This window comes from Saccopteryx bilineata, chromosome 2, assembly GCF_036850765.1.
Source record: "Saccopteryx bilineata isolate mSacBil1 chromosome 2, mSacBil1_pri_phased_curated, whole genome shotgun sequence".
NCBI lineage: Eukaryota > Metazoa > Chordata > Mammalia > Chiroptera > Emballonuridae > Saccopteryx > Saccopteryx bilineata.
In genome coordinates this window covers 293,360,929-293,373,014 of record NC_089491.1, presented here as the reverse complement: position 1 = coordinate 293,373,014, position 12,086 = coordinate 293,360,929, and the positions used below count along the sequence as shown (strand labels likewise).

At 39.8% G+C, this 12,086-nt stretch overlaps 1 protein-coding gene across 1 annotated transcript in view; it reads right to left on the bottom strand.

Moving 5' to 3' along the window:
• HMCN1 (hemicentin 1) overlaps positions 1-12,086 on the bottom strand; it is a 431,303-nt gene that overhangs the window by 26,518 nt on the left and 392,699 nt on the right. The window contains exons 92-97 of the mRNA XM_066261348.1: positions 11,333-11,503; positions 11,018-11,188; positions 7,711-7,860; positions 6,866-7,003; positions 5,727-5,848; positions 4,754-4,991 (exon numbers count right to left, since the gene is read on the bottom strand). Of these exons, the coding sequence (XP_066117445.1) occupies positions 4,754-4,991; positions 5,727-5,848; positions 6,866-7,003; positions 7,711-7,860; positions 11,018-11,188; positions 11,333-11,503 (990 nt within the window). The remainder of the gene's footprint in view (positions 1-4,753; positions 4,992-5,726; positions 5,849-6,865; positions 7,004-7,710; positions 7,861-11,017; positions 11,189-11,332; positions 11,504-12,086) is intronic.

Genomic DNA, 12,086 nt, shown 5'->3' with positions numbered 1-12,086 from the left:
GACAAAAAGGGAGAGTGATGAGAAGCATCAACTCTTAGTTGTGACACCTTAGTTGCTCATTGACTACTTTCTCATATATGCCTTAACAGGGATTTCATCTGAGACAGTGACCCCTTGCTTAAGGCGACCTTGAGTCCAAGCCAGTGACCTTGGACTACAAGCCAGCAATCTTTGGGCTCAAGCCAGTGGCTTCGGGGTTTTGAACCTGGGTCCTCAGCATCCCAGGTTAATGCTTTATCTGCTGTGCCACCACCTGGTCAAACAGCATAAATTTTCTAATGCTATTATAATATAAATTGATGTGGACTATACATTGTTTTATTCAGAACATAACCAAGAATTATTTTATATATTTTAAAATCACACCATGACTTTCTATTATAGGTTCAGTCACATGAACACTTCTCTCTTATCTTGCATTGTGTTAATGTCTAAAGGTTTTTATATTGAAATACATCATATTATGTTATAAACTATTTTTCTTTTATTTATTCTTTGTTATCAAGTAGGTTAAGTTAAATTATATTACTTATGATTTTCACTTCACTATATTATAGGGACAAAGCAAAATATTTGTTTGTGTTATAGGTAATTGTAGAAGCTCTGAAAAGTATAAAATTCCCTGTAATCTTGTCACTTGGAATAAGCTACTGCCAACATTTTGATGCTTTTCCCTCTAGTCACTTTATAAGTATACCTTTCCAAAGTTAAGTTAGAATCTTCCACTCTGCAGAATAATTGCCAAATTTTACTGATGTTAAAATCTCTGGGAGAGCTTACTAAAAATCTAGGGCTCTTGTTCATATCCCAGTCAGAACTGCCAAGGAAGACCTTGGAAGCTGTGTTTTTAACCAGTATAAAGGTTTTCTTATAATCACTGTGGTTTGGGCAACCCAGGCTGGGATCATACTGTGGTCATGTGATCATCATACTTTCCAATTCTCATTATGTTGTCACATTATCCTTTGTCACTTGTGCACACTTATACTTTCAATACATAGAACAGTGTCAGGTACATGATGAGCATTCAAAAATACTTTCAAATGAATAAGTGAGTTAAATATTCTTTTAAAATTATTTTAATGGCTGCTTAAGAATTTATCATAGCCTGACCAGGTGGTGGTGCAGTGGATAGAGCACCAGACTGGGACGCAGAGGACCCAGGTTCAAATCCTTGAGGTCATTGGTTTGAGTGTGGGGTTGCTGACTTGAGTGTGGGATCATAGACATAACCCCACGGTTGTTGGCTTGACCCCAAAGTTGCTGGCTTGAAGTCCAAGGTCGCTGGCTTGAGCCTATGGTCACCTTGAGCAAGGAGTCACTTGCTCTGCTATAGCTCCCAGTTCAAGGCACGTATGAGAAAGCAATCAATGAACAGCTAAGGTACTAGAACAAAAAATTGATGCTTCTCATCTCTTTCCCTTCCTGTCTGTCTGTCTGTCTCTCTTTTTGTCTCTCTCAAGCAAAAAAAAAAAAAGTTTATTATACAGCTGTGCCATCATTTACATACCTACTTCTCACTACCAGCACATTTACTATTGGCCATTTTTGTGCTTTTCTTAGGGCAGACTCCTAAAATGAGATAACTTAAAAAAGATGGGAAGATTGGAAAGGCCACTGATACACACTGCTTTCCAGAAATATTAAAGTGACAACTTCTGCCGGCAGTGTACAGGTGGTGTTCATTTTCTTGTACCTCTCCAGTACTGAGCGCATTGTGTTTATCACCTCTGAGCGCTAAGGGAAAGGACGATGCCTCCTTGTTTCAGTGTGCATCTCTCTGCTCATTGACCGAATCAAGTAATTTTTCACATTCACTTCATCATGATTGTTTCTTCCTTTGTGCATTTCCTGTTCATAGCCTTTATGTCTTTTACTATTGGGGTGTTTGCCTTTTTCTTATTGATTTTTAAAAGCCTTGTATATATGAAGGCTAATCATAGTTTTCCATAATCTATAACGCAGATTATTTTTTTCTTGGTGTATATTTTTCTTTCTTCATTTTATTTTTTTCTTCTTCCATGGAGAAGTTTATAAAAATTTATTTGTAGTTAAATTTATCTTCCCTTTATTATTTCTGACCTCTTTTTTTCTTTAACTTGTAAAATTAAACATCTTTTATAATTATATTAAAAAATAAATTTTATTTTAAAGATAAATTTTAAAAAATTATACTTATTTATATGGTGAGTGGTCTTGACTAGTAGTTTCCAAATGCCTCTATGCCAACCAGATACATTGGAATCACTTAGACATTGTTAAAAACACTAACTTCTGCCCTGGCCGGTTGGCTCAGCGGTAGAGCGTCAGCCTAGTGTGCAGAGGACCCGGGTTCGATTCCCGGCCAGGGCACACAGGAGAAGCGCCCATTTGCTTCTCCACCCCTCCGCCGCGCTTTCCTCTCTGTCTCTCTCTTCCCCTCCCGCAGCCAAGGCTCCATTGGAGCAAAGATGGCCCGGGCGCTGGGGATGGCTCTGTGGCCTCTGCCTCAGGCGCTAGAGTGGCTCTGGTCGCAACATGGCGACGCCCAGGATGGGCAGAGCATCGCCCCCTGGTGGGCAGAGCGTTGCCCCTGGTGGGCGTGCCGGGTGGATCCCGGTCGGTCGGGCGCATGCGGGAGTCTGTCTGACTGTCTCTCCCTGTTTCCAGCTTCAGAAAAATGGAAAGAAAAAAAAACAAAAACAAAAAAACAACAACAACAAAAAACACTAACTTCCTGGCCCTGCCTTAGTCTAGCTTAGTGGTAGTCAACCTGGTCCCTACAGCCCACTAGTGGGTGTTCCAGCTTTCATGGTGGGCGGTAGCGGAGCAACCAAAGTATAAATAAAGAGATAGATTTAACTATAGTATGTTGTTTTATAAAGATTTATTCTGCCAAACAGCGAAAATCCGACATAAAGTACTTGGTAAGTAATTATTATTATATGCTTTAACTTGCTGTAACTCTGCTTTATAACTTTTTATAAAGTAAAGTTACTTCCTTACTTTATAAATCACCATTACTGTGGAACCAGTGGGCAGTTAGAAAATTTTACTACTAACAGAGATACAAAAGTGGGCAGTAGGTATAAAAAGGTTGACTACCCCTGGTCTAGCTAAAGCAAAATCTTTGTGCTTATAAATCTGAACCTTCCTCAAACTCGACGATTCTAATTGCACTTTAACCATAACTGTAGTCTAGAGCCAACACAGAAGAGAAATGTTCTGGGTAAGGAACCAAGAAGGCAAGCTTGCCCCCTGGTGGTCACTTAGAAAGAAATTGTGGGTACACAACTCAATTCTCAGGAACAATGTCAACAAGCAAATTGGCACACATATCAGTGAAATTCATATGATCATAGTATCTAAGGATAGTAAGGGGTTTTAAATGTCATATAGTGGGACCCAAATGCCCCAACAACACCCCTACAGGTAGCACAAAGACCTTTAAGTCATTTCAGGCTTAAAGGATTTGCATAACTGGGTAGAAACCGTACACGACTTTTCAAAAATCATCTTAATTCCTCTAGTACCAGATGGTATAAACTTATTTTTAACTAAAGCCTGTTGTTCTAAGTTGTCTTTTCCAAACTATATGGATTACTAGAAGAAGTAGAAACAGAGATTCGATTTGAAGAGAAGGCATTGTTGGGGAAGAGAGAACATTCCTCTTTATTCCAATGGCTCTTTCCTTTTGTCCAAATGACTCGATCATGCATAACAATAGTAAAATGAGGTGTTAGTGGTGATATGTGGGTGGAGGTGGTGTAAGGTTTTGGGCTCCACTGGCTATGAGGCTTTATAAATTGGTGATTATCAAAAAATATGAACACAAACTCTCAGATGACAATAATCTCAAATTTAATAAAGCGGTTATAACTGAAGAAGAAAACAGTCACATGCACACCTGGTGAAAACTAGAGTGAATGGTAAAAATAAAATTTTAGTGTATCTTCTGAGCAAGATAAACAAAATGATGCTGTTTAAAATCTACCTGGATCTATTTTAGGGAAGCCAGCACAGAGCGAAACATCCATTCACAAGGCCAATATGAATCATTTTAAGTTTACTCATGGGAGCCTAAAGTTCAAAGTTAAAGTCGAACAGTTCATGTCAACATAACTATGTGAAAGTATCTCCTATCACCAAGACCCCATGGAATATGGTATGCTAATTGTTGCGTGCCCCCTTAGATGAAAATGAAACCCCAGGGTATAGACACATCAAAGAACAACACAGCATAGGGTGACTGCTGAGATCAGGGGTTGTAGAACTACGCTTGGAAAGTGGAAAGCAGTTCAAAAACTATAACTTCCAGGAATAAAAAAATGACCATTGCAATCCTGATCCTTTTTGCATTGCTTTTTAAAACATGAAAGTATTTTTTGGACTAGTTTAGGTTAAGATATACCTTGATATTCCATTACAGGAATTTAAAAAGTTCCTTGACAAAATATAAAATTCAGAATAAGAAAAAATGGATTTTATTGCCCAAAGGAAAACCACTGTGACAGAGTATATCTTTTTTAAACTTTTCTGTGCATTTAGAGGAGAATAACAGCTCTATGTTTGCTATATGAAGAAACATATTAGTAAAACTAATGTATTAGAACTCCCCTTAGACTGGCTTCATCACACAAAACACAAACAACACACACGATAAACCTGATGTGATTGTGTGTGGTCTATGACTTACTATCCTTATTTTGAAGGGAATCAATGCAAGTCTTTTACCCTTGTGGAAAGATTTGGATTTCCCCTTAATCCTACTTACCTTTGGAAATTGAAGCATGAATTTTAAAACCCAATGTTTCTTCTAACTGGTTGTAGTCAGATTCCACGGAGGAGGCATGAAGTGTTTCTACCAAGAAAGGCATTCTTCCCCGCGCCTGATCATAGAAAACGGTGTGGTTCCATGTATACGGGACGCCGATGCCATCAATGGTGAAGAGCCGGGTCGAGTAGGCATATAGCTGCCCAGGACCTGTCTGAACGTAATCCTCTGTGTAATCCTAAGGAGAACAATATGGCTTTGAGAATCAGCATAGCTCGTCCTTTTTTATTTATTTATTTTCTTTGATGGCACTATGAGATACAGAATGAGGAAAAAAATAGGCGTAGAGGCTATATTCCTTTAATTCTAAATAAAATTGTAGATGTACAGTCATGTTCAGGAATAAAATTTGAACCTTTTAATTATATAACATTAGTTTCATGATTTCACTGTTATAAAATAATGTTTAATAAGTTAGGACTCAAAGTTGTAGGTCAAGAATAGAGAAAAGATATGAAGGTTTATTCTTTAAACCTTTAATTTCAGAAACTTTTATGGACAATACACAAAAACTTTCATGCAAGAATTGCTATTCTCTTCGTAGAAAATTAAGCCAATGGCTTAAATCAACCTAGCAGTCAGTGATCTTGGTCTTGATACGCAAAATAATAACCACTCAAGAGTTTGGAAAGACCTGTCCCTGAAGATTTTTTAAAATTAAATTTATTGAGGAACCATTGGCTATATATCTATTGATCATCTTCTCTATCCATTCATCCCATGGACACTTAGGTTGTTTCCATGTTTTGGCTGTTGTAAACAAATTTAGAGCCATTTCTAACCTTGGTGTCATAGGCATTTACTCCCTAAAGCAAACAAGGGAAACTACACAAGCTCTTTGAGCTCTTTCTATGACTCCTCTTGTTACCATTACTCCAATAAACAGCGAAGGCAAGTGATTCTGACAGTTTACCTTTACAGCGACTTCAGCAGGTGAGTGCAGCTGCAGGACGTAGCCGCTCACGACAATATCTAGCAGCAAAGCACCATCGGAATCCAAACCCCGGGCAATGTGAGTCATCCGCAAGATTTCTCCTGAGGGTTACAATGCGTTCATTTTAACAGCGAAAACTACGTGGTTTGCGTAAGTGCAGAACAGATTTACCTTATATTCCAGTTCAACTATGTGCTTTTACTTAGAGCTTGAATAAATATAGACAAGACAATAAGAGAATTAATTAAATTAGTACTTAGTCCACAAATTAAAGTTAGGCTTAGTGAATTAAGTTTGTTCTAAAATCTTTTTAGGTGGTAAAAAATGTAGAATATGCTTGTGTGAAGGATTCCACACTTTAAAGTCGCGAGCACGACGGTTCTACAAAACAGGCTGCTTGTGAGAAGGGCAGACAGCCTCACCAGGTGAACTGGCAATAGCCACAAGTCTGGCCACAGAGCTATGCTCCTTCTGATGTTTGCAGAAGTAGCAAAGGGGCATCTTAGTAAGTGGGCGGTTATGACAGACCCATGTCTGAGATGATTAAAGCGACAACCTCCTTCAGTCTTTCCTCCTTATAGATCACTGCCATGTGACCACTTTTGATAAGGCTTGAAATGAACCTGCATGGAAAGAGCCATGAATAGCTAATGCATATTCATTAACACTAAGGATAACACAAGAAGCATTTAGATTTAATGGTTTTTCTTTTCATTTTTTTTTTTGATAAAGAATCCCTGTAAGGTATTCTTAATTGAATCTCAGGATCTTAGACAAAAGCCTTTAATTAATAGCAATGACTCATTTTCCTGTTCTGTTTGGCCTTTAAAACTTTTTGTAAGGATTTAAGAAGAAAAGATATAAAAAATACAATAAAAAAAGTTCTGGGGAATAAAAATCGCAGTACTGTTTGAAAACACATGGCCTCATAGAGACCCTTGTCAGTAAAACTTTACAGGGAAATATAAAATTGCTTTTATATCGTTTATGATAAGATTGTTTCAAAACCTTTGAAATTATTCTCTGTGGGAACATAGAATGTATTTTTCTTAACCACCAACTTTTAAGGTGATCGTATATTTTATAGGAAGAGAATATTAAGTTCAGCTGGCACTAACCAGTTGCAAATTCCACTTGGGTTTCTCTCTTGAAGACTGCATTAGTGAGGGTAAAGCCATTGACCGCTTCTCCAATTTCCTTTGCTGTTGTCCAATAGATGGGATTTAAAATAGAAACTATCTTTCTCATTGCTGGACCTAAAGAAAAAAAGGATAAATGAGATGACAAAGCAAAATATTTACAGCTCACTGTTATTACTGTCTCCATGGTGTATTATTCATAAGGATAAACCCTAAATAATCTTGAATAACAATAAAATAAATACCAGTATCTCCTACACCATTAAGAGTTGACCAATGTGGCCCTGGCCAGTTGGTTCAGTGGTAGAGCATTAGCCTGGTGTGTGGATGTAGAGCAGCATGATGCCTGATGTGTGGATGTCCCGGGTTCGATTCCCGGTCAGAGCACACAGGAGAAGTGCTAATCTGCTTCTCCACCCTTCCCTTTTTGCTTCTCTCTCTCTCTTCTCCTCCTGCAGCCATGGCTCGATTGGAGCAAGTTGGCCCTGGGCTCTGAGGATAGCTCCACAACCTCCACCTCACATACTAAGAAGAGCTCAGTTGCTGAGCAACAGAGCAGTGCCCCAGATAGGCAGAGCATCACCTCCTAGTGGGCTTGCCAGTTGGATCCCAGTTGAGGCACATGTGGAAGTCTGTCTCTGCCTCCCCTCCTCTCACTGAATAAAAAGAAAATAAGAGTTGACCAATGGGATGGAATTACTATACTGATCATTTAGTAGTAACATCCTTTAGAAACTTCAAGTGGAAATAATACGATGAAAACTCATATATACATTTTTTTAAAAAAAGACTTGTTAATTACTTTTGTAGGCTAAAAAACTTACCAAGACTGCGAGGCACATTGGTAATTTTGGCATGTATTATTCTAGTATTAGAGGTAGGGCTATCTGTCACTGTGGCATTGAGGAAAGCAATTCCAAATTCAACATCGTTAATATTTCCAATAACGCTTCCTCTGGCTCGCTGCGGCCCACCTATTGGGGGAAGGAAAAACATTCCTGGATAAGGAAATAATGTCATCAACATGACATGGGGGGAAATGAAGCCCGTATTCAAAGATGTTACGAATCTCTTAAACATTTGAAAAGATCATTCGACATCTGAATTTAAGAGTGTAATAAATAAGCTTTCAAAACATTCTATTCTCATGTAACACTCATCATCCCACATAAATCTAGGATTCTTCCAATCTATGCACAGTATTTCACAATCCAAAGAATACAATCAGCGCCCAGTCCCAAAGCCAAACTAGGGTGTCTGCTGATGGTGATGAAATGACAGTAATAATGACAGTTTGTTGAGCATGTCATACACTATAGTAAACATTTAATATGTGTTAACTCTTTTAATTTTATCAAAAATCCCATTAAGGTAGTTTGTTTTAAGTAGCTACAGTTTGCAGACCAGGAAAATAAAGTTCAGAAAAATCACCATTACAGCTAGGAGGTGGTGGGGTGAGGATCTGAACACTGATTGGCATCAGAACCCATGTTATTTGACCTACTTGCCTCCTTCCTGAGAACAAAGAGGGACAGGAGGCATCCCCAGCAAAACAGCTCCTAAGCCTTGTGACAGGTCCCTGTTAACATAAATGGGGCATATCTAAATGGTATGTATTATTCAGTCTTGGGGTTCAGATCTCGGGCTTGTCAAGTTCTTTATCTTACGTATATATTTGAAAATGCTTACCTTGAGAAAAAAATAGAAGGATAGTCTACTTTTAACAGTGCTACAAAATTGATACTAAGACAATCAGATTGAAAACAAAGTACAGAATTGTTTTAAAAGCATCTCTACAGTAATTTCATGCCTTCTTTCCATTGTTCAACAAAATTATTGGTCACTAACATAGAATACATGGTTAATGACTGATTCTTAAATGAACTGTATGTTTTGATAAGAGAAAGAAACATATTGGGAAGAAGCTGATAGAAGAAGATAAATATTTATTATTCGGTGCCTTTTTAAAAAATTTAATTAAATTAATTAATTTATTTATTTACAGAGACAGAGAGTGAGTCAGAGAGAGATAGACAGGGACAGACAGACAGGAATGGAGAGAGATGAGAAGCATCAATCATTAGTTTTTCATTGCGTGTTGCAACACCTTAGTTGTTCATTGATTGCTTTCTCATATGTGCCTTGACCGCGGGCCTTCAGCAGACTGAGTAACCCCTTGCTGGAGCCAGCGACCTTGGGTTCAAGCTGGTGAGCTTTTTGCTCAAACCAGATGAGCCCACACTCAAGCTGGCGACCTCGGGGTCTCGAACCTGGGTCTTCTGCATCTCAGTCTGACGCTCTATCCACTGCGCCACCGCCTGGTCAGGCTTATTAGGTACCTTTTAATTGAATATATTTTAAAACGATCAAGAGGTGTTTCAGATATTGTTATCATGTATAATCATGTATTATATACTGGGGAGAAATACAATAATTCAATCTCAGAAAATCAAATAAACATAGTAGTTCGCCATTTTTATTTGCATGACTTTATTAGTGAGAGAAAACATTTTTTTTTTCACATTGGTTCGGTCTCCATGTTCTGGACTATATTCATTTGTTCATCAAGTATTGAGGATACAAAGGTAATAAGAAGAGGAAAAAAGACATGGGACCTGTCTCCATAGAGCTTATATCTGAATAGGGGTGATAGACATTCATTAGCATTCCATTAAAAAATGTCAAATTAATATGTACTAATATATAAAATTTACTACTTAGGGAAGTCTGAAAAAGAAATAAAAACTGAGAGGAGATCTAAAGAAAGTAGGTATCTTAATTAAACCAGGGAAGAAGACAGGAAGGGATTTTCAGGTAAAGAAAATGGCAAGTATCATCCTTTCGGGAGGTGGTCGCTTAGCTACACTGGAGAAACCAAAAGTGAGAGCTGAGAGAGTGATGAGAACCACACAGCAAGATGAGGCAGGAAATTAGATAGGAGGGCCAATCAGGACCTGGGAGGCCATTTTGGTTCCTATAGTTATTCCCAGGCAGGGGAAGAGAAGAGTAGAAGGATCACTAACTCACTTAGTTTGCTGGGTCACTGCTAACAAGCATGACCTCTTGTTATCATTTTGAGTCTCCAGTCTCACAGAAGAACCGGAGTCCCCGTGCTCAACAGACATCTCCTAGTTCTACTTACCTACATAGAAACTTTCTGCCAAACTTCACATCCAAGCTGTCTGTATATTTGGGGCTTCTGCCACTGGGGCCCTGGTACCACCAGAGGCTGAGCTACAAAATGCCTCCACTGACATGGGACCTATTGCCACGCCCACACATTAGAAGAGCCTCAGAATCCTTGGTAATCAGTTGATATGTTGAGACGATACATTGAGCGGTTGACTGACAGACACTTGCCCTTCTTGGCTTATCTAGATTCCTATACTCCATTTTCTTTCTAAAGCAACCTGAAGGCTTTGGAAATCCCAGTGGTATCTCAACACTTCAACAGTGTGAAACTTCTTTCTGGTTTTCTTCTAGCCCGTAGAAAATCTATCCTCTGAGACAAGTACCCTTAGTACTACCCACCATTTCTTAGGACTTAGACTAACTTTTTCTGAGGTCCATGCATTCTAGAATTCTCACTTCATTCCTTCCAAATTTTTACATTACTTACTCAAGCCATGTTACATGACTTCAGTTATAGTAGTTGTGTATATAAAGTAGTATATATACTCTTTATCCTCAAACTGAATTAGTCTCGATTTTACTTACCACACTCAGGTTCGCCATGCTTCCATCTGTGAAAGGACAGCCTCTGACTGTGTATTTCTGTTAGATATTCAGTCTGTGCTCTACCCTCATTTTTCAGCCCAGACTCTCAGCCTGGCTTCCCTGACTTTTCCACACCCTTTTAGCCCTCGAGCCAGGACTACTAGTTACGGCTGTGCAGACCATCTCCTTTTATAGGGCAACCTGGAAAGGGGCAAGAAGGGGCTAATATCCGGCACGAGTCTTCGTGTAGAGCTGCACTAGCTAGAGGAGAAAAGTATATTTTCCTAAATCTTCCTCCCAGAGATGGCATTGTTTTGTCACTTATGGGCTCAGAGTGACCCTCTCTTCTAATTTGCAGCAAGGTTGTAAATGTGCAGAACTATTGTTCTGCCAAAATCTAATGTAGTCGCTTACCTGGGCATGCTTGTGTGTTGCATCTGGACACCTGCGTTGCGTCTCCGGGGCAGGGGCGGCCGCTGTGGGAGGGCTCTGGATTGCTGCACAGCCGCCTTCGAGTCTTTTCACCTCCCCCACAAGAAGCAGAACACGGGCCCCAACCATGCCAGTTTCCCCAACGCCCATCCACTGTGAAAAAGAAAGGAATGGTCATTAACAGATTGGTCCTCAAATGTACATTCAGGGTGGCCCTGCAGGCACAACATTCCTTTAAGATCTGAATGTGAAACAGAAGGCTCGGCTTGTTCTGCTGCCAGGAACCGGGGGGCTCACCAGGGCACATGTCTGTGTTGCATCTCTGGATCTGGGAGTCAGGCCCCCCACAGGCTCTTCCTCCATGGGAGGGTTGAGGGTTGTCGCACGCGCGATACCGCCGCATCTGCCCTCCGTTACACGAGCGGCTGCAGACTCCCCAGCCACTCCAAGGGCTCCAGTTACCATGAGCTACAATACAGAACCATTGGAGAAAGGCGAAACAATGACATTCACTCAAAATGTACGGAGAAACCCTTCCCAGGAACTGAAAAGAAACATACAAATCTCTAAGGAGGCAATTTCCAAAGGGAGATGGTTTCACAGTTACTTTGACCAGAAACTGGGCTTACATTGCAGCAATTGTACAATTCCATTTAATATATATAATATTTATTAAGTCTTATAGTATTCCAGGAGCCGAAGGCTGTGAATGAGACAAAGTCTCTGCTCTCAATGATTCGCAGCTATCACATTTGAGGCACAGTGGATTCAGATGCTGCTAGGGTCTAACGATCTAGCTTGGTGACTGAATTAAGGCAAAGAGCTGCCTGCTAGCCTCCATAGAGGAATCACCAACATCACCCACAGTTCGCATGTAAGGGTGCTCCCGGCCTTGCACTCTGTTGCTGTTCCCATAGAGCAAATGAAATAGGACCCAGCCCCTGCCCATACAAATCGGTTACTTCTGTCGTATTACAGATACACTGCAACCGTACAATGTGTTGATGTCCTAAATCAAAGGCAGGCGGACCAATCAGGCAACGGAATATTA